The following is a 27,979-nucleotide window of genomic DNA, read 5'->3' as shown; positions in this document are numbered from 1 at the left end:
TTTACTTTACCACTATGCTAGTTGCGGATCTGGACCCGCATGCTACCAGTGTAGCCCTGGGAAAGCTGATGTGGTCATATACTCAGGGTCTCATCAGTGACCACCAAGACAACCACAGAATATGCACCTAATAAATCTCATTCTCCTATTACAGAATTTACCTTTCAAACACTGCCACTAAAGCTGTAGCTACAGATTCTACAAATGGTAGTAAGCCATAGTAGGCAATCTCAATTCACTTTATTTATGTCAGTGCAGAATATAAAATTATTGGTTGATATAGGTACTAAAATGACCCTTAACCACATTGCAACTTGCACAGTCCAGTGCACCTTATCAATTACATGTTGATCCTTTCGAAAAGTAAGTGATGCTTGGGGAAAGAGCACTGAGCATCACTGACCGTGTAGGTATAATTGAAGAGTTATTTGCTGAAAACCAGGAACTGTGAAGCCTGCCTTATGATGCTGCATTTAGATAGACAGGATAGAAAAAAAAAAAAAAAAAAAAGACAAATAAGTTAGCACTAGTAAAAGCAATTAGCAAGAAGCTTTGTTCTGGTGCTCTCTCCATGGATCAACAGCAGTTAAATGAGCGTGCCCGCAGACAAGGAAAAAAAAAGAAAAAAAAAAAAAACACAACAAGGCGGGGGGATAAATGCAGGAGAAGGCACCCAATATCATTTGGGGGGTCAGACACAGAAGTGATCCACAATGTCATGAATCTGTCACAAAGAACTTTCGAAAGGGTTAAACTTTTGTCCTAACAGACATTTTCAGTTTATTCGATACTATTCTTGATGTGAATAAATGTGTTCGTTATTTAACCCCTGGGAAGCATTATTTTGGTGAATCTAGTAAGACTGTTGGTAATGAAATCATTGAAGGAAATGTCATACCTGAGAAAAGTAAATTTAGTTTTAAGGAGCCCTGTGCAATATGTGACCTTGACGAGTTACACTCTGAATCTGGTCCTGATCCGGCTAATGATTACAGTCATCATACAGCTATTCCTTTTAAATTGAAATCTGATAATTTCTACCCCGTGAGTTCCTGGGGTAAGGACATGGATCAGTTTCAGAGGTTAATTGAGAAAGATCTCACACAATTGGCCACAAAGGTTTTGTATCCTAGCTTTACGTTTGCTGACAATTTAACTAAGTCAGAGCGGAGATCCCTTCAGGATCTGGGCTCTGACTCTAGTATTGTCATTCAAACTGAAGATAAGGGTGGATTGGTGGTAATGCTTGACTCTCATTCATACAAAGATGAGGCTTTACACCAATAGTCAGACAAAGATACCCATGTTAAACTCAGTGGAGATCCCACCAATTCCTTCAGTAAAAATTTGAAAATCCTAATGTGTAGAGCAGTTATAGCAGGTATTTTCTCTCAAGAGGAAAGTGATGTGTTTATCCCACTAGCTCCTATTATGATGGTTTTTCATCACTTGCCCAAAGTACATAAAAGGCTAAATCCAAGTCATCAGTTAGTCAGTGATCACCAACTTCAGCCAATGGTGATTGAATTACCTGGGATAACAAACAATTGTTGGCCGACCTGCAGGATTTGAGTGGTAGCAGGATTATATATGGATCACACGTGAGACCAGTTTATATTCCTCGATTCCACATGCTTTAGGTCTTCAGGCTGTAACTTTTTTTTTTTTTGTAACTTTATGTTCGATGGGGATTGCTACTTCCAGAGGTGCAGGGTCTCTATGGAAGCCAAGTTCTGTCCTTCCCTTGTCAACCTATACATGGGTTGGTGGGAGGGGTCCCATATCTTTGGCATCAGCAATCCCTATTGATCGTTTGCAAAGGCATACCTTCACTACATAGGTGATCTCCTGTTTGTTCCTCAGAGATTGGAAGTCTGGATGACTGGCTTGATTATCTGAACGATCTGCTTTGTGTATGTATAACATTATATATATATATATACATATATACACATATACATACACATACACACATACACATTTTATAATATATATACACACATGCATATACATACATACATACACACACACACACACATATAAATAACACGCCTGAGCCCATCTCTTCACCACACACAGGTTCAAAGAATGTCAGGCAAAATGGTCAGCCCTCACGCATGTTTACTTCATCAAATTTGGCCCCCTCTGAAAAAAAAAAGTTTGGATAGCCTTGGTCTAAGGGCATTAAGGTAGTCTCCTGCAGGTTGCCCCTGCTGTTCACACATTAAGAGGGGAGACTGTGCATTCTACTAGAAACGACAGAAATTATGACATTACTTCCTTCATTAATTTTAACACTAGGTATTTTATATGCAATTATGTGCAACCTTTGCAAATTTCAGTATGATGGCCGAGAGGTGGTGATAAGTTCAGACTTCTGTGTAAAAAGAAGGTTTTCTGGATCTCCCGTCTGGGTAAACCTAAACCTGTAGGGTCACATTTAAATGAATGAATAAAGTGCATCCTAGGTTTTTGCTACTGGTGACCCCGATAGCCACTTTTTCAAACTTTTGTTATTGTGACCCCGACAGACATTTTTTCAACTTCTTGCTACTGGTGACCCTCAGATGTTTTTTCTAACTTTTTCTAAAAATTGGGTTCGATTTTTATTCCTAATTTTGTATTCAGTTAGTTCAGCCCTTCCCTGAGCTTGCCGCTCAGCTGTCGGCTAATTGCCAGCTCCTATCTCTCCACAGTTACTCAGCTGTTGATGATATCCTGCTGGTCAGGCCTGCCCACTTAAGCTGTCCAGCCCAGAGGATCTCTGCCTTCGCCTTGGTCAACATCACAGAGAGGCCTGAGTTCCTGTTTAAAAACTTGTTTGGCTGACATCCCTTCTGGCTCCAGATCCTGCTTGCTGTTTCACTACACTGATCCCTGACCTTCTGGCTTGGCTGACTATCCGTTCCGGTTACCAAACTATTGGCTATGTTTTGTCTACGTTTTTTCCATTTACTATTATTATTATTCAACAAGTGTGATTTAACTGTACTTCTGTCTCGGTCTGATTTCATGGTTTCTAACAGTAGGTAAAGGGAATGAATCCAGAAGATACAGTCTCCAGTACAACCTGTGTTGCAGGCCGTCCCTGCTGCTGCTCCAATCTCTGTGCAGGCACCCACCTCGAGTATTACCTCTATAAAGAGGTATGTCTGGTTCCGCTCCGCTTCCTCAGTGATTTGGGGGCGATTCAGTCCAATGCAGAGGGTTTCTCAACCAGGTCGAGATATACTTTGAGATGCTGCCCCAGGCGTTTCCCACGGACAGAAGCAAAAGTAGGTTTTGTGATATCTTTGCTTTCTGAGAGAGCCTTGGCCTGGGCAAACCCTCTATGGGAGACGCAAAAACCTGTTTTCTTGAGTTACCCTGAGTTTGTGGTTTCCTTTAAAAGGGTATTTGATGTTTCCGCACGCTCCGCTTCTGCTGCCAAGTTCCTCATGTGCATCAAACGGAGTATGAGAACTGTTGCCGATTACGCCATTGAATTCCGTACTCTGGCAGCAGAGGTTGCTTGGAACAATGAGGCCCTCGTGGCTGCTTTTGCTCATGGTCTCTCCGATACCATCAAGGATGAGATAGCAGCCCAAGATATACCCACTGAGCTGGAGAAGTTGATCACGTTTGCCATCCTTATTGACTCCAGACTCAGAGAAAAATTCTCTTAAGGAGCGCTTGAGGAAGCCTCCTGTATGTTTGTCTCCAAGCTTTGTAGTCCCACCCATGCCTTCCTCACTTCCCATGGCTCCTGGTACCGAGTCGGTCAGTGAAGGTGAACCCATGCACTTGGGTTTCACGCGTCTCTCTGCGGATGAGAGAATCTTTAGGGGGAGAGAGAGATTGTGCCGTTATTGTGGCCAGGCAGGTCACTCTTTGAAGTCTTGTCCTACCCATCCAGGGAACGCCCAAACCTTGAGGTCCTGTCATGGACAGACCTTAGGTGGTGTTGTTTCATCCCCAGTTATTCAGAAGGATAAGCCCCTGGTTACGGTCACCTTTTCTTGGGCTGAGTTGACATACAGGCCCTAATCGACTCTGGGGCTGCAGGCCTGTTTATTGATGCTGCCTTTGTATAGAAGCACTAGATTCCGCTGCAGCTGAGTGACACTCCTCTTGCCGTTGAGGCTCTTGATGGGAGACCTCTACAGCATGTGACTCACGAGACTGGTCCGTTGTCCATGGCCGTAGGGGCTTCTTCACCATGAGATAATCCAATTCCAAGTTATTTCCTCACCTAAGTTTCTGTTATTGGATATCCTTGGTTACCGGGGCACAACCCCTCTTGATTGGCTCCAAGCTGAGGTTCTCTCCTGGTCGCCACAATGCAGTAAGATATCCTCCCTGGTGGAGGAGTACCGCGATTTTAGTGATGTCTTTGACAAAGGTCAAGCCGGTAGCTTGCCTCCACACCAGCCAAATGATTGCGCAATTGACCTTTAACCTGGTGCCATACCCCCTCCTCGTGGCCGGGTTTACCCTTTGTCGGTCTCAGAGGATAAGGCCTTGGAGGAGTATGTTGCAGACGCACACTCTCGAGGTTTCATCTGCAAATCCTCGTCTCCTGCTGGTGCTGATTTCTTCTTTGTGAATTAGAGTGGTGAACTGAGACCTATTGATTATAGGGGTCTCAAATCGTTTCACGATTAAGAATGTCTATCAGATTCCATTGATTACGGAGTTATTTGACCGCCTCAAGGGAGCAACGGTTTTCAAGGAGCTTGATTTGTGAGGGGCATACAATCTCGTGAGGATTAAGGAGGGCGACGAGTGGAAAACTGCTTTTAATACCAGAACAGGCCATTATGAGTACCACGTAATGCCTTTTGGCCTTTTTAACGCTCTGGCAGTTTTCCAGGAATTTATTAACGATATCCTCCGAGGTTTGTTGCAGTTATGTGTGGTGGTTTATCTCGATGATATCCTCATATTTTTCCCAAGTCCCTGGAGAGCCACCACACAGATGTCTGTCGTGTGCTTCAGAAACTAAGAGAACAATCTCTATTGTAAACTGGAGATGTGCGAGTTCCATCATGAACAGGTTAAATTCCTGGGATATGTCATTTCCACTGCTGGTATTTAGATGGACCCAGAGAAACTTTCAGCAGTCCTACAGTGGCCCCGACCCGTGGGTTTACGTCCTCTGCAGCGTTTCCCGGACTTTGCCAACTATTATCGGAAGTTGATTCGTAACTTCTCGTCTCTGGTCAAGCCCCTGACTGATATGACCATAAAGGACGGTAACCCACAGAGTTGGTCTCCAGAGTCCGTTAAGGCATTTGAGAATCTCAAGGTTGCCTTAGTTTCTACTCCTGTGTTGGCACATCCTGATCCTATGTTACCTTTTATCCTTGAGGTTGATGTTTCTGAGACTGGTGTTGGCGCCCTTCTGTCTCAACATCCTAGCTCATAGCGCTATGCATCCTTGTGGCTACTTTTCCAAGAAATTGTCACCTGCGAAGTGCAATTACGAGATTGGTGACAGAGAGCTGTTGGCGATCATTTTAGCCCTTAAAGAATGGAGACATCTCCTCGAAGGTACCACTGTGCCGGTTCTTACTGACCATAAGAATCTTACTGACCATAAGAATCTCACATTCTTGTCTGAGGCTAAACGCCTCTCTCCCAGAAGTGGGTGATGGGCTCTTTTCTTGTCAAGTTTCAATTACATTGTCTCATTCTTACCCGGTACTAAGAATGTAAGGGCTGACGCTTTGTCACGACAATTTTCCTCCACTTCCAAGATGGAGTCAGTTCTGGTTCCTGTGATTCTTGCTGATTGTATTCTGGCTACGGTTCGCACCAGTCTCACTTCTCCTTTGGGTGACAAAATTCTTGCTGCTCAGGTCCTTGCTTCTCCTGAGAAACCTTGTGACCGCTGCTTTGTCCGAGAGAGTCTCTGTACTGCCGTGCTCCAGACTTACCATTCTCCCAAGGCTGCTGGTCACCCTGGGAAGAATAAACTCTTTTGGGCCACTTCCCAACAATTCTGGTGGCCTAGTCTACGTGCTGATGTAACCGCCTTCGTAGCAGCCTGTTCCGTGTCTGCTCAGAGTAAGACTCCATGACACCTTCCAGTGGGCCTCCTACAACCCATACCCAATGGACAGAGGCCCTGGACCCACCTGTCTTTGAATTTCATTGTGGAGTTACCCATTTCCCAAGGCAAAACAGTTATCCTTATGGTGGTTGACCGGTTCGCAAAAATGTGTCATTGTATTCCACTTAAGAAGTTGCCCACTTCTAAGGAACTGGCTTCAATTTTTGCTCGGGAGATCTTCCGCTTACATGGGTTACCCAAGGTGATTGTCTTGGACAGGGGTAGACAGTTTGATTCCCGGTTCTGGCGAGCCTTTTTGTGCACAGTTGAGAATTCAGCTTGCTTTCTCCTCTGCATATCACCCGCAGTCTAATGGGGCCGCAGAACGAGCCAACCAGTCCTTGGAGTAATTCCTACGTTGCTATATTTCTGACCATAATAACAACTGGTCAGACCTATTAACGTGGGTTGAGTTTGCTCACAACAGTGCGTTGAATTCTGCTTACCGATTGTCCCCATTTATGGTGAATTATGGTTTCCAACCTTCCATGTTGCCTGACTCATTTGTTATGCAGAACATTCCTGCGTTAGATGAGCATCTCCGTGGTCTTCGTTCCACTTGAGCATAAGTCCAGGAGGCTTTGCGACATACTAATGATAGTTACAGACTCCATGCTGACCGCAGACACCTGCCTGAGCCTTCCTACCAGTTTGGGGACAGGGTCTGGCTGTCATCTCGCAACCTCCGACTTAGTGTACCCTCACTGAAGTTTGCACCTCGGTTTATTGGGCCTTTCCATATTCTTCGCAGGATTACCTAGTGGCTTACGCATTAGACCTTCCTGCTAATATGTGTATTTCTAATGTATTTCATGTCTCCTTATTAAAACCTTTTGTCTGCAACTGCTTTACCACCCCTGTGCCACGTCCTCATCCTGTACAGGTTGAAAACCATGAGGAGTATGAAGTACAGTCCATTGTTGATTCCCGTAGGTTCCGTGGGCACATACAGTACCTGGTGCATTGGAAAGGGTACGGTCTGGAGGAACGCTCTTGGGTCTCATCCTCGGACGTACATGCCCCTGTCCTCCTCCGCAATTTCCATAAATGTTTTCCCCTCAAGCCTGGTGGTCCTCCAAGGGAGAGGGGTCATTGAGGAGGGGGTACTGTCGGGCTGGGCTCAGACCTTCCTTCTCTGAGCTGGCCGCTCAGCTGTCGGCTAATTGCTAGCTCCTATCTCTCTACAGTTACTAAGCTGTTGATATCCTGCTCGTCGGTCCTGCAGACTTAAGCCGTCCAGCCCAGAGGATCTCTGCCTTTGCCTTGGTCAACATCACAGAGACCATTTCCTGCATTCCTGTTTAAAGACTTACTTGGCTGACTTCCCTTCTGGCTCCAGATCCTGCTTGCTGTTTCACTACACTGATCCATGACCTTCTGGCTTGGCTATGTTTTGACTACGTTTGTTCCATTTACTTTTATTATTAAACAAGTGTGATTTAACTGTACTTCTGTCTCGGTCCGATTTCATGGTTTCTGACAGTTCTTTATTAGATTCTTTTGACGTTTTATACCCGTTTATATATGTTAGAGTTTCTGCATTTGCATTCCTAAACAGGGGCGGTCATCTGCCAATTATTGATAGCCGCAAACCAATTGTTTCACACAGATTGTTTCAATCACAAGTAATTATTGCATATATGTATACAGTATATATACACATCTCTGTAGTGAACATTTGTATGTGAGCTATGACTAAGCGCTAAGGAAGTGTGAAATGCATTAGATGGTGATGTCGTTCCCCTCTATTTGTGTTTTTGGACATGTTTTTATGGACTTGCTGAAATAAAGGTGATTTTACTGGATGAGCGACCAACCAGAATTCTTTTTTGCTCATGGGAATCCATGATGGACGGGGCCAGCACCTGGTCTGTGTGTTAGTGGAGGTGGAGATGGGAGACTGACCTAGAGCGGTGTTCACACACATCTAAAAAGAAGTAGTAATGAGCTAAAGAGGATATACAGTGCCTTGAAAAAGTATTCATACCCCTTGAAATTTTCCACATTTTGTCATGTTACAACCAAAAACGTAAAATGTATTTTATTGGGATTTTATGCGATAGACCAACACAAAGTGGCACATTGTGAAGTAGAAGGAATATGATAAATGGTTATCACATTTTTTTACAAATATCTGAAAAAAGTGTGGCGTGCATTTGTATTCTGCCCTCCTTGGGGCAATGCTTTGTAGAATCACCTTTTGCTGCAATTATAGCTGCAAGTCTTTTTAAGTATGTCTCTACCAGCTTTGCACATCCAAAAGGAGTGAATTTTTTTGCCCATTCTTCCTTGCAAAATAGTTCAAGCTCTGTCATATTGGATGGAGAGCGTCTATGAAAAGCAATTTTCAAGTCTTGCCACAGATTTTCAATTGGATTTAGGTCTGGACTTTGACTGGGCCATTCTAAACACGTGAATAGGCTTTGATCTAAACCATTCCATTTTAGCTCTGGCTGTATGTTTACGGTCCTGCTGGAAAGTGAACCTCCGCAGACTAACAGGTTTTCCTCTAAGATTGCCCTGCATTTAGGCTTCATCCATCTCCCCATCAACTCTGACCAGTTTCCCTGTCCCTGCTGATGAAAAGTATCTCCACAAAATGATGCTGCCACCATGTTTCACAGTGGGGATGGTGTGTTCAGGGTGGTGTGCAATGTTAATTTTCCACCACACATAGCATTTTGCTTTTAGGCCAAAATGTCCATTTTGGTCTCATCTGACCAGAACACCTTCTTCCACGTTTGCTGTGTCCCCCACATGGCTTCTCGCAAACGGGACTTCTTATAGCTTTTTCAACAATGGCTTTCTTCTTGCCACTCTTTCATAAAGGCCAGATTTGTGGAGTGCACAACTAATAGTTGTCCTGTAGACAGATTCTCCCACCTGAGATGTGGATCTCTGCAGCCCCTCCAGAGTTACCATGGGCCTCTTGGCTGCTTCTCCAATTAATGCTCTCCTTGCCCGGCCTGTCAGTTTAGGTGGACGGCCATGTCTTGTTAGGTTTGCAGTTGTACCATACTCTTTCCATTTTCGGATGATGGATTGAACAGTGCTCCGTGAGATGTTCAAAGCTTGGAATATTTTTTTTATAACCTAACCCTGCTTTAAACTTGTCCACAACTTTATCCCTGACCTGTCTGGTGTGTTCCTTGGTCTTCATGATGCTGTTTGTACACTAAGGTTCTCCAACAAACCTCTGGGGGCTTCACAGAACAGCTGTATTTATACTGAGACTAAATTACACACAGGTGGACTATATTTACTAATTAGGTGATGTCTTAAGGCAATTGGCTGCACTAGATTTAAGTTAGGGGTATCAGAGTAAAGGGGGCTGAATACAAATGCATGCCACACTTTTCAGATATTTGTAAAACAATTTGAAAACCATTTGTCATTTTCCTTCCACTTCACTACTTCATTTGTGCGCATAAGTTTACATGCCCTCTCAGAATTTATAATTTCTTGGCCATTTTTCGGAGACTATGAATGATAACACAAACATTTCTGTCACTCATGGTTAGTGTTTGGCTGAAGCTTTTTATGATCAATCAACTGTGTTTACTCTTTTCTAAATCATAATCACAACAGAAACTACCCAAATGACCCTGATCAAAAGTTTACATACCCTGGTGATTTTGGTCTGATAACATGCACACAAGTTGACACAAAGGGTTTTGAATGGCTATTAAAAAGGTAACCATCCTCACCTGTGATCTGTTTGCTTGTAATTAGTGTGTGCGTGTATAAAAGGTAAATGAGTTTCTGGACTCTTTACAAACCCTTCCATCTTTCATCCAGTGCTGCACTGACGTTTCTGGATTCGGAGTCATGGGGAAAGCAAAGGAATTGTCAAAGGATCTGCGGGAAAAGGTAGTTGAACTGTATAAAACAGGAAAGGGATATAAAAAGATATCCGAGGAATTGAGAATGTCAATCAGCAGTGTTCAAACTCTAATCAAGGAGGTGGAAAATTAGGGGTTCTGTTGAAACCAAACCACGGTCAGGTAGACCAACTAAAATTTTAGCCACAACGACCAGGAGATTGTTCGAGATGCAAAAAAAAAAAACCCCACAAATAACTTCAGGTGAAATACAGGACTCTCTGAAAATATGCGGTGTGGCTGTTTCAAGATGCACAATAAGGAGGCACTTGAAGAAAAATGGGCTGCATGGTCGAGTCGCCAGAAGAAAGCCATTACTACGCACATGCCACAAAATATCCCGCTTACAATACGCCAATCAGCACAGAGACAAGCCTCAAACCTTCTGCCACAAAGTCATTTGGAGTGATGAGACCAAAATGTTAGCTTATTGGACACAACCATAAATGCTTCATTTGGAGAGGAGTCAACAAGGCCTATGATGAAAGGTACATCATTCCTACTGTGAAACACAAAGGTGGATCACTGATGTTTTGGGGATGTGTGAGCTACAAAAGGCACAGGAAATTTGGTCAAAATTGATGGCAAGATGAATGCAGTATGTTATCAAAAAATACTGGAGGAACATTTGCATTCATCGGCCAGGAAGCTGCGCATGGGACGTTCTTAGACATTCCAACATGACAATGATCCAAAACAAGGCCAAGTAGACCGGTCATTGGCTACAGCAAATTTAAATGAGGGTTCTGGAGTGGCTATCTCAGTCTTCTGACCTCAATATCATTGAGCCACTCTGGGGAGGTCTCAAACGTGCAGTTCATGCAAAACAGCCCAGGAATTTACAGGAACTGAAGGCTTTTTGCCAAGAGGAATGGGCAGCTTTACCATCTGAGAAGATAAAGAGCCTCATCCACAAATACCACAAAAGACTTCAAGCTGTCATTGATGTTAAAGGGGGCAATACACGGTATTAAGAACTGGGGTATGTAAACTTTTGATATGGGTCATTTGGGTAGTTTCTGTTGTGATTAGGATTTAAAAAGAGTAAACACAGCTGACTGATAATAAATGGCTTTAGCCAAGCACTAACCATGAGTAAAAGAAAAGTTTTTGTGTTATCATTCATATTCTCTGAAAAATGGCAAAGAAATCATACATTCTGCCAGGGTATGTAAACTTATGAGCACAAAACTGCATGTGCCACTTTGTATTGGTCCACAACATAAAATCCCTATTAAATACATTTACGGTTGTAAAAAAACAAAAACGTGAAAAATGTCAAGGGGTGTGAATACTTTCTCAAGACAATGTATAGCTACTGACAAAACAAAAAAAAAAATAAGTCTGTTAATTTTACACAAACCACACAGACTCAAGCTAGCTCTTATTTCTAAATTGGGTTATAAAAAGGAGAACATTAGATTGGCCACCTTGACATAGACACTTCTTTGTTCGATTGTGTATCAGTCCCAAAGGTTGCTCTGGTTTTCCAGTTATAGCCAACAGAATTAGGAGACCCAATATAAAAAACGGTTTTAAGACTGTCACTGACTGGTCTACTCTATCAATATAATGTGACGATTCAGTCTACCATTATAAATTAAGCAGGAATGTCTCCTGGGTTCTCTCCTTTAACAAAATGGGTGAAAGAAGTTTGTAATATAATAAGTGATATGAGGCAGCATGGTGTCAGCATTTGGCAGGCTTTCAGGGATTACTTCCACATGTTCAGATTACTTGGTTCATCGAGTAACTAAAATGAGGTAATCACATTATTCGGCAATGCATAAATGGCCCTTGAGACTTTAGAAATGGTGCCCATTATATCTGCATAAAGAACTGTATTTTTTCATTCCCCGTGACTGTTCAACTGCTGTGCAACAGGAGATCAAGCAAGCATGTATTTTGACAGCAAGTGACCATGTGCTGAATAAAAAGGCTTATTGCACTGAACAGTGAGGCGCATATTTTTGCATAGACTTTAAGGGGCAAGATACAACTACAAAGTTCAAGTAGAACTCAGGCCAAACCACAAAACTTATGTAGGCGGATATCATCATTAATATTGCACAACTGTTATCTCCAGCTTGAGACCATTCAAAGTTCATTTACAGGTGGGATTTGACCTGCAGTTGACTCCCTAAAAACTGTGTTAACCTGCTTCAAGCTTCCTATTGACATTTATAGGGATAGAAGCAGTTCTGACATTGACAAAACCCCCCTCGACACAGGCCCTTAAAACAGGGAATGTCGGACATTGTTCCGCTGCCTGGACTGAACTGGGAGCATACCGTCTGTTACTACTACCATCAAAGCCTGGTTTGCTGATCTGCATCATGCAGATGTCCCATCACTGAGGTTATACAGTATATTTCAGATCAGGAGCCAATTAGTATTACCTTCATATATTTATCTGCGGGCAAGCACTGTCTAATCTCAGTTACTTTTAATACGCTGCTATACCTAAACAGTGAATTACTTTTGCTGCTTGCTTTGCCATCCAATCCTGATTGGGGTCGATTTACACTCACTGGCCACATTATTAGGTACACCTTGCTATTACTGGGTTGCACCCCCTTTTGCCTTCATTCTTCGTGGCATAGATTTAACTAGTTGTTGGAAACATTCTTTAGAGATTTTGGTCTATATCGACATGATAGCATCACGCAGTTGCTGCAGATTTGTCGGCTGCACATCCACCCGTTCCACCACATCCCAAAGGTGCTCCATTGGACTGAGTTCAGGTGACTGTGGAGGCCATTGGAGTACAGTGAACTCATTGTCATGTTCAAGAAACCAGTGGTGAGATGATCTGAGTTTTGTGACATGGTGCTTTATCCTGCTGGAAGTAGCCATCAGAAGATGATTACACTGTAGTCATAAAGGGATGGACATGGTCAGCAACAATACTCAGGTAGGCCATGGCATTTACACAATGCTCAATCGGTATTAAGGGGCCCAAAGTGTGCTGCGAAAATATCCCCCAAACCACTACACCACCAGTCTGAACCGTTGATACAAGGCAGGATGGATCCATGCTTTCATGTTTACGCCAAATTCTTACCCTACCATCTGAATGTTGCAGCTGAAACCGAGACTCATCAGACCAGACAACACTTTTCCTATCTTCTATTGTTAAATTCTGGTAAACCTGTGCGAATTGTAGCCTCAGTTTCCTGTTCTGACAGAAGTGACACCCGGTGTGGTTTTCTGCTGCTGTAGCCCATCTGCTTCAAGGTTCGATGTGTTGTGCATTCAGAGAAGGTATTCTGTATACCTTGGTTGTCTGCCCTTTGTCCTCTGACATCAACAAGGCATTTTCATCCACACAACGGCAGCTCACTGGATATTTTTTCTTTTTCAGACCATTGTCTGTAAACCCTAGAGATGGTTGTGCATGAAAATCCCAGTAGTTCCGCAATTTTTTAAATACTCAGATCAACCCATCTGGCACCAACATGCCACATTCAAAATCACTTAAGTTTCCTTTCGACCCCATTCGGATGCTCGGTTTAAATTTCAGCAAGTTGTCTTCACCACGTCTAGATACCTAAATGCATGGAGTTGCTCCAATGTGATTGGCTGATTAGCAATTTGTGTTACCAAGCGATCGAATAGGTGTACCTAATAAAGTGGCCGGTGCTTTGCGTTTGTGTGCTTTAGCTGCTACTGCATGGCTTCTTTAGCTGCCATTACCTGCTTTTGTTTAAATATCAATTTCATTGGTGGTTCCCTTTCCTTTAGAAAACCTACCATTATGGACTGAGCCCACTGATGCATTTTTTGGCTTTAACCTTGATATATTTATTGCAGGTGACCTCTGTCTGTACACAATTTGGGGAATCATCTCTAAGGTGGGGTGTATTTCTTTTATTTGGACAATGTTACTCATTGTAGTGTTTGTAGTGTGGGTTTTGTGTACGGTGTTTAATGGTGCTTGCTAGGGCTGAAACAACTAATCGATTAATCGACAACTAATCGATTACGAAATTAATCGATTACTATTTTCATAATCGATTAATCGACCAGTGACATAATGGGGTTAAGAAAAACTAAAATGAGCCCTTTATAGTACAAAAAGAGCAGATAATCACTACTGTAAATATTACTTTCACAGTTCTACAGTAAAAAAATGAACCCCTTACAGTAGTGATTATCTGCTTTTTTTTGCACTATAAAGGGCTCATTTTAGTTTTTTTTAACCCCATTATGTTACTAAACGTCTTAGGCCTAGTTGCACTACAGTTCATTTACATGATTTTCTATGGGACGCATTCACATCTATGCTTTTTTTAGCCGCTGCGTATTTGGAAAGCAGTTTGTATAGCAGTGTTAATCTGCTGTCCCCTCAAAATAACTAAAACACACAGCCATTAATGTCTAAACTGCAGGCAACAAAAGTGAGTACACCCCTAAGTAAAAATTTCCAAATTGGGCCCAATTAGCCATTTTCCCTGGTGTCATGTGACTTGTTAGTATTACAAGGTCTCAGGTGTGAATGGGGAGCAGGTGTGTTAAATTTGGTGTTATCGCTCTCACCCTATCTTACTGGTCACTGGAAGTTCAACATGGCACCTCATGGCAAAGAACTCTCTGAGGATCTGAAAAAAAAAGAATTGTTACTCTACATAAAAATGGCATAGGCTGCAAAAAGATTGCCAAGACCCTGAAACTGAGCTGCAGCACAGTGGCCAAGACCATACAGCAGTTTAACAGGACAGGTTCCACTCAGAACAGGCCTCGCCATGGTCGACCAAAGAAGCTGAGTGCACGTGCTCAGCGTCATATCCAGAGGTTGTCTTTGGGAAATAGACGTATGAGTGCTGCCAGCATTGCTGCAGAGGTTGAAAGGGTGGGGGGTCAGCCTGTCAGTGCTCAGACCATAAGCCGAAACACTGCATCAAATTGGTCTGCATGGTTGGCCTCCCAGAAAGAAGCCTCTTCTAAAGATGATGCGCAAGAAAGCCCGTAAACAGTTTGCTCAAGACAAGCAGACTAAAGACAGGGATTACTGGAACCATGTCCTGTAGTATGATGAGACCAAAATAAACTGATTTGGTTCAGATGGTGTCAAGTGCGTGTGGCGGCAACCAGGTGAGGAGTAAAAAGACAAGTGCGTCTTGCCTACGGTCAAGCATGGTGGTGGGAGTGTCATGGTTTGGGGCTGCATGAGTGCTGTCGGCACTGGGTAGCTACAGTTCATTGAGGGACCCATAAATGCCAACTTGTACTATGACATACTGAGGCAGAGCATGATCCTCCTTCCTTCGGAGACTGGGCCATAGGGCAGTATTCCAACATAACGACCCCAAACACGATCACTGTCTTGCTAAAGAAGCTGAGGGTAAAAGGTGATGAACTAGCCAAGCATGTCTCCAGACCTAAACTCTATTAAGCATCTGTGGGGCATCCTCAAATGGAAGGTGGAGGAGCGCAAGGTCTCTAACATCCACCAGCTCCGTGATGTTGTCATGGAGGAGTAGAAGAGGACTCCATTGCCAACCTGTGAAGCTCTGGTGAACTCCATGCCCAAGAGGGTTAAGGCAGTGCTGGAAAATAATGGTGGCCACACAAAACATTGACACTTTGGGCATTTTCAGTTAGGGGTGTACTCACTTTTGTTGCCAGCAGTTTAGACATTAATGGCTGTGTGTTGAGTTATTTTGAGGGGACAGCAAATTTACACTGTTATACAAGCTGTACACTCACTACTTTACATTGTAGTAAAGTGTCATTTCTTCAGTGTTGTCACATGAAAAGGTATAATAAAATACTTACAAAAATGTGAGGGGTGTACTCACTTTTCTGAGATACTGTATTTATTTATTACACCAACCTTTACCATAGGTTAAGCACCGGTGTGTAAATAAGTATGGCTCCCACCCCCCCCCTTTTATTTTTTATTTTTTCTTCAATATATCCTTAAACAGACAACGTCCTGTGTCTCTGGATGGGTCAGCCTTTAATACCTAAATACCTCTCTTACCTGCACACCTTGGAACTCCCTGCTGCTTTGTAGCCAACACTGATATGACATGCTCCTACATATCCTGAAGCGGCTGGGGGCTACAAAAGGAGCAAGGAGCTGTGAGGAAGCATAGGTAATGCAAATACAAGTCTCCATTCACACTTGTATGACACCAAAGTTGTGCAGCTTTGGAGTACAATTTTAACGCAACTTTGGATGGATGTGACTTGTTGTCCCTCTGCAAAGTCAGACCCACTGTTGCACAACTCTTGCATGTAAAACATTCAGGTAGGACTTTTGACGGTTAATATTGATGTCTATGGCACTCAAGGTGCATGAAAGTTGGATCAAAGTAGCACATGAACTGCTTTGAAGTCGTACATATATGAATGGTTATCATTGGAAAACATGGGGTACGACCTGTCATGCGACTGATGTCCAAAGTCGCACAAGCGTGAATGTGGTGTAATGGAGCTAGGGGATGCCCTTTTAAGAGACACTGTCACTTTTGCCCTGAAAGGGATATATGGGATATATGTCTTTTTAAAACAAAAGTTTTAAAGATTTTTTAAATTGGAAAATCAGTCAAAGAGTGCTAGTTCTAGTTAACTGAAGCATATCGAAGCAACTGGGGATTGGGCTTCTAGACATTGGATACTCCCGGTCACAAAAGGGTTAAGCATGTGCTAAGAGAGTTTACCATTAGAACACTGCAGTCACATGTGAATAATAGATTATATGTCAGTCACAGCCACTTGAAACATTATATATGGCTATATTTTTTAAACCAATTTAATGGTACCTTGATAAATATCACTTATATAAAAAATAGAAAGAAAATTCATCAATATGCGCTGTAGTATTGTCTGAGAACATTTAACCTTTCCCATCCCCCCCCCCCCAAAAAAAATAAACGCACACACGTGCACTCACTCGTGGACATTGTGGGGGAAAAGGTAAGAACTACTGCAAGTTGCAAAGTAAAAATTAGGATTTTTTCCTACAGCTTACCTGTAAAATCCTTTTCTTGGAGTACATCACGGGACACAGAGCAGCCATAATAACTACCTGGGTTATACGCCACCTACTGGTAAATCAATCAAAGAAGAAGTCCTCCCCTATATAACCCCTCCTACACAGGAAGTACCTCAGTTTTGCAGCAAGCAATAAACTTCCCAGACAAGAGGGGAGGGATCTCTGTGTCCTGTGATGTATTCCAAGAAAAGGATTTTACAGGGAAGTTGTAGAAAAAAATCCTAAATTTCTTTATCACGGGACACAGAGCAGCCATAATAACTAACTGGGATGCCCCCAAGCAATGCTTTTGAGGGGAGGGAACCCATTATGACCAAAGAAACACCATCAGAACAACAGGATCTATATTGCTGCCTGCAGTACGTACACTGTGTCCAAATGCAACATCCTCCTGAGTCCTAACATTCACTTGATAAAACCTAGTGAATGTATGCACCGAAGACCAAGTAGCAGCCTTGCAAATCTGAGCGATCAATGCTTGATGAACTGCCCATGAAGCATTCACTCTTATGGTAGAGTGTGCCCTTACTGGAAAAGGCAGGGCTTTACCCCTTAAACTGTACGCCTGAACAATCACTTGTTGAATCCATTGGGAAATAGTCGACTTAGATGCTGCCTGTCCCTTCTTGAGTCCTTCTGGCAATACAAACAGAACGTCAGTCTTCCGCATCTGAGCCGACATCTTCAGACTGCCACTATTACCGTTTGTAAAACGCTGAGACCAAGGCAGTCTCCTCCATGTTCTTGATGTCCACCTGGTAAAAACCCAGTGGCTGTATAAACGAAAGACCAAATAGCGGTCTTGCACACCTGGACCACTGACACCTGATGGCCTAAGATACTCCCACACACCTGGTAGTGAATCTCTTCTCAGAAAAAAAAAAAAAAATGGGATTTTGCCCTTTAATACAATAGGCATTCTTGGTAAACTGGCAGATCCACTGCTAAACATTCGACCTGGATGCCGCCTGCCCTTCCTGGGCTCTTCTGGCTGCACAAATCAGGATTCCTGACCTGTGCCGACAACTCAAGTAGACCCTGAGCGTCTGAACTACCTCTAGAGTAGGTAGCGATCTTAGGACGCGCCACTTAGTGAAGTGATAGCAACCAAAGAAGCTGTCCTCTTCTGAGATAAGGGACAAACAGTCTCCCGATTGGTTGAAAAAATGGCCTCTGCAAAGACAGACAAGAGCGAATCCCAATCCCAAGGACACAAGAGTGGCCTGACATGTGGGATTATCTACAGTACACACTGTATGAAGTATGAATCCAGGAGTGAGAAACAATAGCCTCTGGAAAAAATGGATAGGGATGAACTTGAACCGTTAAATGGTACTTAAGGCCAATCCCCTTTCCCCTACTGATTGGAGAAAGAAATGAAAAATGCCCCACTCATATTCCTGTGGGTGCCACTTCCTAGCTTCCCCCAGGAAAAAAATTATTTCTGAGTCCTGTAATCGAGGTTCCCTGAAACCAGCTTCCAGGGCTCAACAGTGCTGAGATACAGAACTCAAGACCATTAGGTCCCGCTGGACTGGGAGTGTTCAAGGAGCAACCCCCGCAAGCCTCCCTATGTCAGCGTACGAAGCCCTCCTGGGCTAATTCGGCTAACACTATTCTTGACGGATTCTTCGCAAAAGATGTGGTTGAAGTCGAAACAGAGGGAAAGCATCAAATAAGGGAGAACTGGTCCCTAAGGTGTTACCAATGCATCTGCCTCTATTGCCGGTGGGACTTTCGTCCCAGACACAACCTGTTCTCACTTGTTCTGGAACATGGAATCTAGCAGATCCACCTAAAGAGTTCCCCCTGGCATTGTTCTATACCTGGAGTATGTACTAGTGATAGAGACAGCACTTCTCAGACAGAGTCTGGTTCACCTTCCTGAGCCGCATGACTCCTGGGGGTTTAATATATATGCCTGCAGAGGCATTTCTCGATTACACCTACATCTGGCTTGTCCCAACATCCAGAGCAAGGCGTACTGGCCAAAAATCCAAGATATTGATGGGCAGTGTTTTCTTCTGTGGAGATCAAGTCCACTGAACTATAGCCACCTTCAAATCAACTGGAGAAGCTGGCATCAGTGGTTATTATCTTCCCCATCCTTTCTCCAGAATTCGAAACAACCACCAGCAATCTTAGCTCTGCAATACCCCGGGAACAGAGCCCTCTGGCAATCCAATGCCTGGAACTTCATGTTCCAGACAGAGAGAATGATCCTCTACCAAAGACCTGGAGCTGGACTGTACGTAGAGAACATGCCTTGACCTAGAGATACAACTTCTGACTGCAGAAATGGATCAAAGGAAAATTTGGAACAGACTGCTTCCTGAACAAAGATTATAGAGGTATACGAAGATTGGTACATCTGCGTTTTGAGCAAGTTCAGTACTGGGCTGGGAGCTTTGTGAACCCTCGGAGCTGTGGCCAGCCTGAAGAGCAGAGAGTCACAAAAAAAAAAAAAGAAGACTTTGCGCTGCAATTTGCAAAAAAAAAAAAAAAAAAAAAAAAAAAAGGCACATGAAGATATGCATCATTGATGACTATGGACCCCGAAATCTACCTCTCGCAGAGGTCAACACTAAATGGACAGAGCCCATCTGAAACAGAAGGATGTCCAGCGGCTTAAGCTCTAAGCTAGGCCTTATGTCCCCATTTGGTTTTGGGACCGCTACCATTGAGGGTTTTATTTTTGTTTTGTTTTTAAATAATGAGCCCATACTTTCTGCTCCAAGAGTCAAATGCAAGGCAAAAGACTGACAACTCTGTGGCAGACCTCGAAGGCCAAACGAGCCGTACCTACCTACCAAGCTTTTGCTGGCTTAAGATGTAGCAAAAAAACACCTCAGAGACTGCCCTAAGATCTTCTGGCCTGAGATGCTCTCAAAAACACAGCAAACTCAGATGCCTCCCTTACACAAGTGGGGAAAAGCTTACAGCATCTGGTATTCCCGGGCAGTTTTACCTCCATATACTAATCGGGCTTGATCCTGCTTAGGCTTTGATTAACAGAGATCAGGCATGAGCAAGGTGATGCGGCCACAGTCCATCTGATGAAAAATGAATGCATCAGGAAAATACTGCAATGCCAAATGCCACAGTGGCTCAGATGCATCTGACACCACTGTCCATTGGGGATGCGGACACAGCCAGATCATTGAACCTGAGAGCGGTGCACCTGCCTCCCCCGGCTGCCCCTCCTTTCAGGAACCATTTAATTGGTATAACAGGTAAATGACGTAGCAACTATATTAGCCAACCTAATACACAGTCCTCAAATCAATGTGGGTTTACTGCTATGCAACGCCTTACGCATATAAGTATGCAGGTACCCAGGCATGCCGTTATGTAGGTACCCAAGTACGTAAACATGCATGTATACAAGTATTCTTGCCATTCATGCATTTATGTATGCAGCTCACAGCAAACAAGCACATATGCACGTAGTCCGAGGCAAACAAGCCCACATGCATGTAGTCCAATGCAACCAAGCACATATGCATGTCATCCCAGGCAGTCAAGCACATATGAACATAGTCCCAGGAAAATAAGCGCACATGTATACAGCCTAATGTAAATAAGCACATATGTATGCAGTTTCATGTAAATAAGCATATATGTATGTAGTACAAAAAGAAAACATGACAGTATGCGTTTAAGCAATATGCATTTATGGAAGCATGTGCTTATGCAACTTATGTGATTAGGCAAAACACGCACTTATGCAATACGTGTCCCTGGAAACATGCATGCATTTATGCAACCTATATTACGCAACATGTATCTATGCAAACCATGTATAAACATGCATCTTTATGCCACGTGTATTTTTATGCAACCAAGTATCTTTATGTAATCATGTATCTTCATGTAATCATGTATAACCATGTATCTTTATGCAAACATGAATAACCATGTATATTTATGTGAATATGTAAAAACATGTATCTTTAGCAACCATGCATTTCAGCAACTGGGCGTTTTAGCTAGTTTACAAGCATGCACCTGCTTAACTGCAGTTGGTCCCATGACCGTCTTCGTTCCAGCCTCTGTGGGGGGGGGGAGGGCTGCGTTCTGGGCGGAGGGGGGGCGCTGCCCGCTTGGTCAGGGCCTGGGGCCACCCATGCTCATGTTTTTTCAAACGTGAATAGTTAAACATGCATTTAAACAACAAGTTTGCAAGCATGTATACTATGCTGCACCTGCCTTCCGAGCAGTCAACAACACTTTAAAGTGAACTGCTATCTATTCAGGCGTGTATCGACTTACAGTCGTACAGTTCCCCCCGGATAAGCAGTAAATATGCAGCATGTAATCATGACTTGTCTGCTTCACAGTTCTCTCATAGTAAGTACTTACACTTTGTTAGTATCCATGGGCTACTGTTATGTCTCCAGAGTCCCTGCTAACCACATGGCCATGGCCGCCCTTCCACTTCCTGCCTATAGGAAAATATTCCATACTGAGCAAGCCTGCACCCTCTAGTGGCTGGAGGAGAAACAGCAGCCCAAATGACCAAAAAGTACACATCATGAGTAAACAGCACACTGCGCCCAGTGGCCACCAGGAGAACAGACAGTCAGATCTCTCTCGCTTTTTTTTTTTTTTTTTTAAAGAGAAACTGTAAAAATGCAGACTTACCATTCCTGCTGCAGGTCTCTGAACATAACAGGAGTCCAATCTTCACCTATCACGGCGAGCTTTGTCATAAAAGACCTTCAGAGACTGGGTCCCCCTTAATCTGGGGTTCATTCCCATGGACCTGTATAGCAACCTACAGGAATGCACCTCGGTCAGAACAAAAAACTGAACAGGGTTCCATTACGCAGGGTCCAGCGCCATAAGGCTGCATTACAGGCAAACCTTGAGGAATCTTCTCTCCTTCCAATGAGGCTTGGGTACCATCCATTTGGCTTTTTCGAATGGATCCGATTGAAGTCCACGATTCTTAATAGGACCATCCAGACCTCCACGTCACATCAGTGACCATCCACCTAACAGACACTGGCGAAAAACTGAGGTACTTCCTGTGTAGGAGGGGTTATACAGGAGAGGACTTCTTGTTTGATTGATTTACCAGTGTCCATTCACCAGTAGGTGGCGTATAACCCAGTTAGGTATTATGGCTGCTCTGTGTCCCGTGATGTACGATAAAGAAAAACGTGTAGAACGGATGAGGTGCAGGAAGCACATGTTCCTTCCTGTTCCAATTTATTTTATGGTTGCAGCCCCACCAGTGCTGACAGATCCATCACTATTGTGAGTGCTTGCACTGTGATACCAGCTGAGCACCCCCCCCCCCCTTTTTGTGAATGATAGTGTGTGTCTCAATTCCAGCATGTTTCTGCTGCCAGAGTCCAGTGCAATGACACCTAAATAAGAAATAAGTATTCATCTTGTGGTCAGAATCGCCCCCTTCTCCCCATCACTGCTGCCTGACCACGCTGCTCACATAGAGATGTCAATTTAATTAGGTGTAATTGTGCTAGTCTTTGGCAGCAGGACCATGCTAGAGACAAGTGCAGTCATTCACGAAAGCAGGGAGAAGAGTCAACTGGTACCACAATGGAATGATCTATCAGCCAGCTGTGTGATCCATCAGTAGGCAGATCGATCACACAGCTTGACAATGGTGACAGTTCAACCTCCACTGACATGCCACAACAAGGTACTATGGATGAAGACTCGCCACGATCCAACTGGATGCTAGCAGTGAACATTAAGGGACATCCAGGCAACGCCATGAACATGTGTAACAGTGGCTGGGCACCCCGAAGTAACACTCACAGTTTATCTGAGCAAGCCTCTATGTGATGCAACAGCCTGCTGCAAACCACTGTCACAGCCTATGGGGTTACCTAGAAGTGTCCGTTTCCCCAGTCAGGGTGCTGTGTGCATGAATGTCACCTTCAGGCAGTGAGAATAAACATTGGCAACCTCTTCTCCCTGGTTGGCGTTTCAGTGTGTGTCCTCTCCCTCTAGCTGGCTCTTTGAGGGGTTTCAGGTGCAGCAAAATGAACAGTCCTGCCTGGGGGACAGGGTGGGATTGTCCCAAGTGAGCAGTATGAGCCTCCATTTTACCATTATATACTGCAGCAAGAACCTGAAGGGAGGCAGTGTCTATAGTGCTGGCTGTAACCCTCCACCCCCAACCCTCCCCAGGGGGAACATCCAAAAGCTGGTCTTCAGCCTGGTGTGGAGTTAAAGACAGTACAGACAGAAATAAAGTATGCTTTCTTATGCCCAACCATGGCACAGATCTGAACGATCTGTGGATTCCTGTGGATTCAACAAGTTTTTTTTACTTTGTGTTGATAATTCCTTCTTCTTAAGGCCTCAAATCACATAGGTGCCTGTACAGGGCAATTTATGCCATTGGAGAAGCATGGAGCTGCAAGCAGGCAGCCAGTGTTAGTCGATGAAGATGCAATGGCTGCCCTCCACATCCAGGTACTCAGGGACAGGGGCATGAGCCCAAAACACAGACATTGTGTGTCTGGAGCAGTGAACCCATACCTGTCCAAATTGGATGTGTGAGCGAGTCCATACAGCCACTGCGTTCCCACTGACTAACACATTCTAGCTGCACACAGCTCCACACTGCTTCAGATACATAAATAAACAGCTCTTTGCTTTGCACAGACCTCTGCGCCAATGTGAATGGGTTCCCAATGTTCTCTGCAAACCCCAAGATCTCATTCACAGTTCGCATTCCCACTTTGGAAACTTTGGGCTGGCAAGGGCATTACTACCCCAAAACACATTACGGCCAATGGGAAATTATTAGACTTGAATGTACTTAGGGCACAATGCCAACTGCCTGAGGGGATGTTTTTTCGATTTCTACAATTGCAGCATGCCTTTTCTGTACGGTTTCCACTGCCTCTGACCCTGGACTCTGATCCTCTTGAATGATTATTAGCCTCACTAGTGATGGGGAAGCCACTTTCTTCTATCTACCTTCAGCTTTCTAATGCATATTCCACCAAATTGGACCGTACATACTGAAAATGGGTAACAGATTTGTCTGATCTCACTGCTGTTGACTGGGATAACTGTGTAAATACTTCTCTCACCCATATGATTTCCACCAAAGATTGTTTTATCCAATTCAAATGCCTCCACAGAGTCTAATACACACCACAATGATTAGCAAAGGTTTATCCAACTTCTAAACCTCTTTGTCAGAGATGTCAAATATTGATAGGTACATTCCTCCATATTGTTTGGACCTGACCATGTTGGGAAGCTGTGTTTAAAACTTATCAATAATGTGTGTAACAATCACCCAGGGGTGGATCCTAAAATATTTTTATTAGGAACCACTGACACCTTGGAGGTGGATACATAACATTTTTTAATTTTACACATCCTTATATGTGAGGTGGGAAATACTCCTCACACGGAAACCATCCTCCCTCCCCACCCACTGTGTCGGTCTGATGTTCCTCCATTACCAACATACTGTCCCTATATAAAATAGCATATGCAAATTTTACAGCACTGAGGTTTTGGTAACATATGAGGTTTTGTCCCAGAATATGTATATAGTATGTTTTATTAACGTTGGTAGTTGATGGCATATATTACATGAAGATTGTGAACCTTACAGCACTGGGGTTTTGGTCACATATATCTATTACTTTTTTGGTTTGTTATTTTGATATTATTTATTTCTGGCAGTGCTACACTATTGTTATTTAGATTGCACAATTTAAAAAAAAAAAAAAAACAATTACTGTATTTAGCTAAAACTGTAAATAAAAAAAACACGGACAATATATGGTTGCCTTGTCTATTATTATACAGGATTTATATAGCGCCAACAGTTTGCGCAGCGTTTTACAAAATGAGATCAAAAAGCTCTGTGTCCTAGTGAACCTCCTGATAACCTGCTCACAGTAGGTATACTGCGAGCGGGCAGTACAACCAGGCACGGCGACGTATACGTACGCTGTACGCATACAAACCCCCTGCTGTGATTAGACACAGCACACGTTTTTTTAGTAGAGTACAGCCAATGATAATGGCTGTACGCCTAGAGATAAGCTGTGGCCAATCACAGCACACGGTTGTGTTGACAAACATACAGAACCTTGTGCACGGGCAGAGATCTGTCTGTTTCTTCTCCCTCAAAATGAACTCTGAGTTGAGGGAGAAAAAGCAGATTGGTTAGTAAATGTAGCACACATCACACTTGCTATGGAAAACAGTTAACCCCTTCATGTTACCCTCTTACCAACTAGTGCCATTAGTACAGTGTACAGTATTGTCACTGTATTAGTGTCACCAGCGATGTCAGTGTCAGTTAGCATCCCTCTCAGCCAATGTCAGTTAATGCTAGATTGTCGCTGATCACCGCCATTATCAATATAGTGCCTGTATAGATCAGCATCTTTGACCACGATCAGAACTATACTAGTGTCCTCACGAACGCAGTTTTGGTTTTTACCAAAGACATGTAGCAGAATACATTTTGGCCTAAATGTATGAAGAAATTTGGTTTTATTGGATGCTTTATAATAGAAAGTAGAAAATATTGTTTATATAATAAAAAAAAAAATAAAACAGTGGTGATAAAATACTACCAAATTTGTGTGAAAACAAACTATATAAAATTTCATCTGTGTACAGTGTTGCATGACCAAGCAGCTGCCAGTTAAAATAGCAGTGCTGAATAGCAAAAAATGTTCCGGTCATGAAGGGGGTAAAACCTTACGGAGGTCAAGTGATTAATGTTAAAATATATATATTTATTATCAGTGTTAAAGTGCATCAATACAAAGTACATTCCAAGAACAAATATTACCTTCATATAGTTGACAATCTTTGCAAGGACCCCAAACTTGAAGTTAGATGTCCCAGACAGGGGTTTGCCGCTAAATGAACCATTGCTGCCATCTGTCAAAAGAAGCATCGGGGTTAGTCACTATATATATATATATTTTTATAAAATTACTGTCTTAACTATTCCTAATTTTAGACTATTTTCTATACACAAGTATACTGTGGTATCTGCAGAGTAAGTACAAACATTTGTAAGAGTCAATATTTGTATATGCTGAAAAGAAAAAAGGAAAAATAAAAATAAATAAATAAAAAAATTAGTGAGGGCATTACAAAATTCTACATCCATCAAGAAGAAAACAGAAATATTGGGGTATTAGATTTGGTTCACACTAATGCAATTTCCAGTATAACTTGCTTGTGACTGCCAGCTCATTCAAGTGAATGGGCTGTCCTATGTGCAGCGAACATTTTCGCTATGCTCAGGTGTGTGTGGAATGTGCTTGGAAGGAGAATTTTAGGCAGCAAGGATGACCTGAGAAGAGAGGTGAGGGTAAAAAAAAAAAAAAAAAAAATATCTAATGATGATGCAACTTCTGTAAGTTAACAGACGGCTGAAATAGCTCAGGAACCTTTTCCTAAATCGCACCGAGCTGAGTCGCATTGATTAGGATGTGATCCCCCTTCAGCCGATTCTTTGCGACTCGGGTTGTTTTGCATCATATGTTGCAGTAGTGTGAACCAGGGCTTTTTTTTTTTTGTTTTGTTTTTTTTACTTAAAAATTCCAGAATCTGCCTGATAAAAATCAAATGCGCTTTCAAATCTGAGAATTTCTGATCACCCAAAGGGAATAATGACTGCCTCAGGCAAAGAAAGGTTATTATTGCACAGGGGGATCTCCCAACTCATTTCCTTTTTGTGATTGCCTCATGCCCCTTTTTTTTGCTATAGAGAAAAACTGCAAAATATGACTTAATTATTCACAGATGGGCCTCAACACCAGGACAACTAGTTTATGAATGTCCCGTCCACTATTATCTATGACCAGCTTTGGCCTCAAAATCAAATACTGAGCTGTCCACAACAATTACCAGTCACTGAGCAGAATGAGGGTCTGCCTTTTTGGGTAAAATTTGAATGAATTGCTTAGGCAAATATTCACAATACATTCTGTAGCTGTTTGTCAGTAGTGTTGATTGGACATATGGTTAGACAAATACTTGGACAATTATTTTTTGTATTCTCCAGTCAGCGTTTTAAACCTGTGGACAATTTGGTTCAAAGATTTGATAAGCAAAAGGTTAACATAACCCTCTCATCGTCTGCAGGTTACTGAATTAATTGTACGAAGATACTGTATGAAGATACAGTAGTAATATGGAGTACAGCAGGAAGAACCAACCAAAACTGCGGGGGGGGGGGGGGGGGGGGACGACGACGACTCCAGAGATGGAAGTGTTTCCTATCCGAATTTGGGGCCCATTTCACAGGACTGGAGAAACGTTTGGCTTCAGGAAAGAGAAGTATTTAAATAGTTCTTTACAGACATGCCTCCCTTGAGTAACTTGTGTAATGAAGGGAAGTTGTAGTCTATGCAATGCATTTTTAAGATATACTATACATGTAGTAGAGAATGGCTGAATAAAAATATTTATAGTAAATATTATTATATAAACTATAACTGACACTATGGTGATACTGTACTGGGGTACACTATATGCCAGTGCAGCCAGCCAGTGTCCCTGATCACTAACCATACCAGTGCATACCAGCCTGGCTGGAGTCCGGGCCGAGGAGGTCATTCACTTCATGCACAAGGGTCTGCTTCATGATGTGCAGCTTATGGATCTTTTTCTTTGACATTGCAGCAGCTTGGAGCCAGGACGAGCTCCCTGTCTGCACTCACAGTAGTCTAGTTGGACTTTACCTCTCTGCCTGAGCGGCACCTAAATGTCTTTTTGCATACCAGTACAGATTTACTATACCAGTGCAACCAGCCACAGTGTCGCTGGTCACCCCCATACCAGTCACAGTGTCATTAGACCAGTGCAGACTGCAACAGTGTTCCTGATCACCACCACATCAGGGCCAGGGTCACCAGACCAATGTAAGTCAATACCACTTTTCCTTATAGCTAGCCATACTATACCCAGTGCCACCATACCAGTGTAAACCAGCAACAGTGTTCCTGATCACTAACCACACCAGTC

At 43.1% G+C, this 27,979-nt stretch overlaps 1 protein-coding gene across 1 annotated transcript in view; it reads right to left on the bottom strand.

Annotated features, from left to right (window-relative positions):
* Positions 1 to 27,979, bottom strand: part of GTF2E2 (general transcription factor IIE subunit 2) — a 149,827-nt gene that overhangs the window by 66,295 nt on the left and 55,553 nt on the right. The window contains exon 3 of the mRNA XM_073597671.1: positions 25,791 to 25,882. Within this exon, the coding sequence (XP_073453772.1) occupies positions 25,791 to 25,882 (92 nt within the window). The remainder of the gene's footprint in view (positions 1 to 25,790; positions 25,883 to 27,979) is intronic.

Source organism: Aquarana catesbeiana, linkage group LG01 (genome assembly GCF_042186555.1).
Source record: "Aquarana catesbeiana isolate 2022-GZ linkage group LG01, ASM4218655v1, whole genome shotgun sequence".
Taxonomy (NCBI): Eukaryota; Metazoa; Chordata; class Amphibia; order Anura; family Ranidae; genus Aquarana; species Aquarana catesbeiana.
This window is presented reverse-complemented; position numbering and strand designations above follow the sequence as displayed.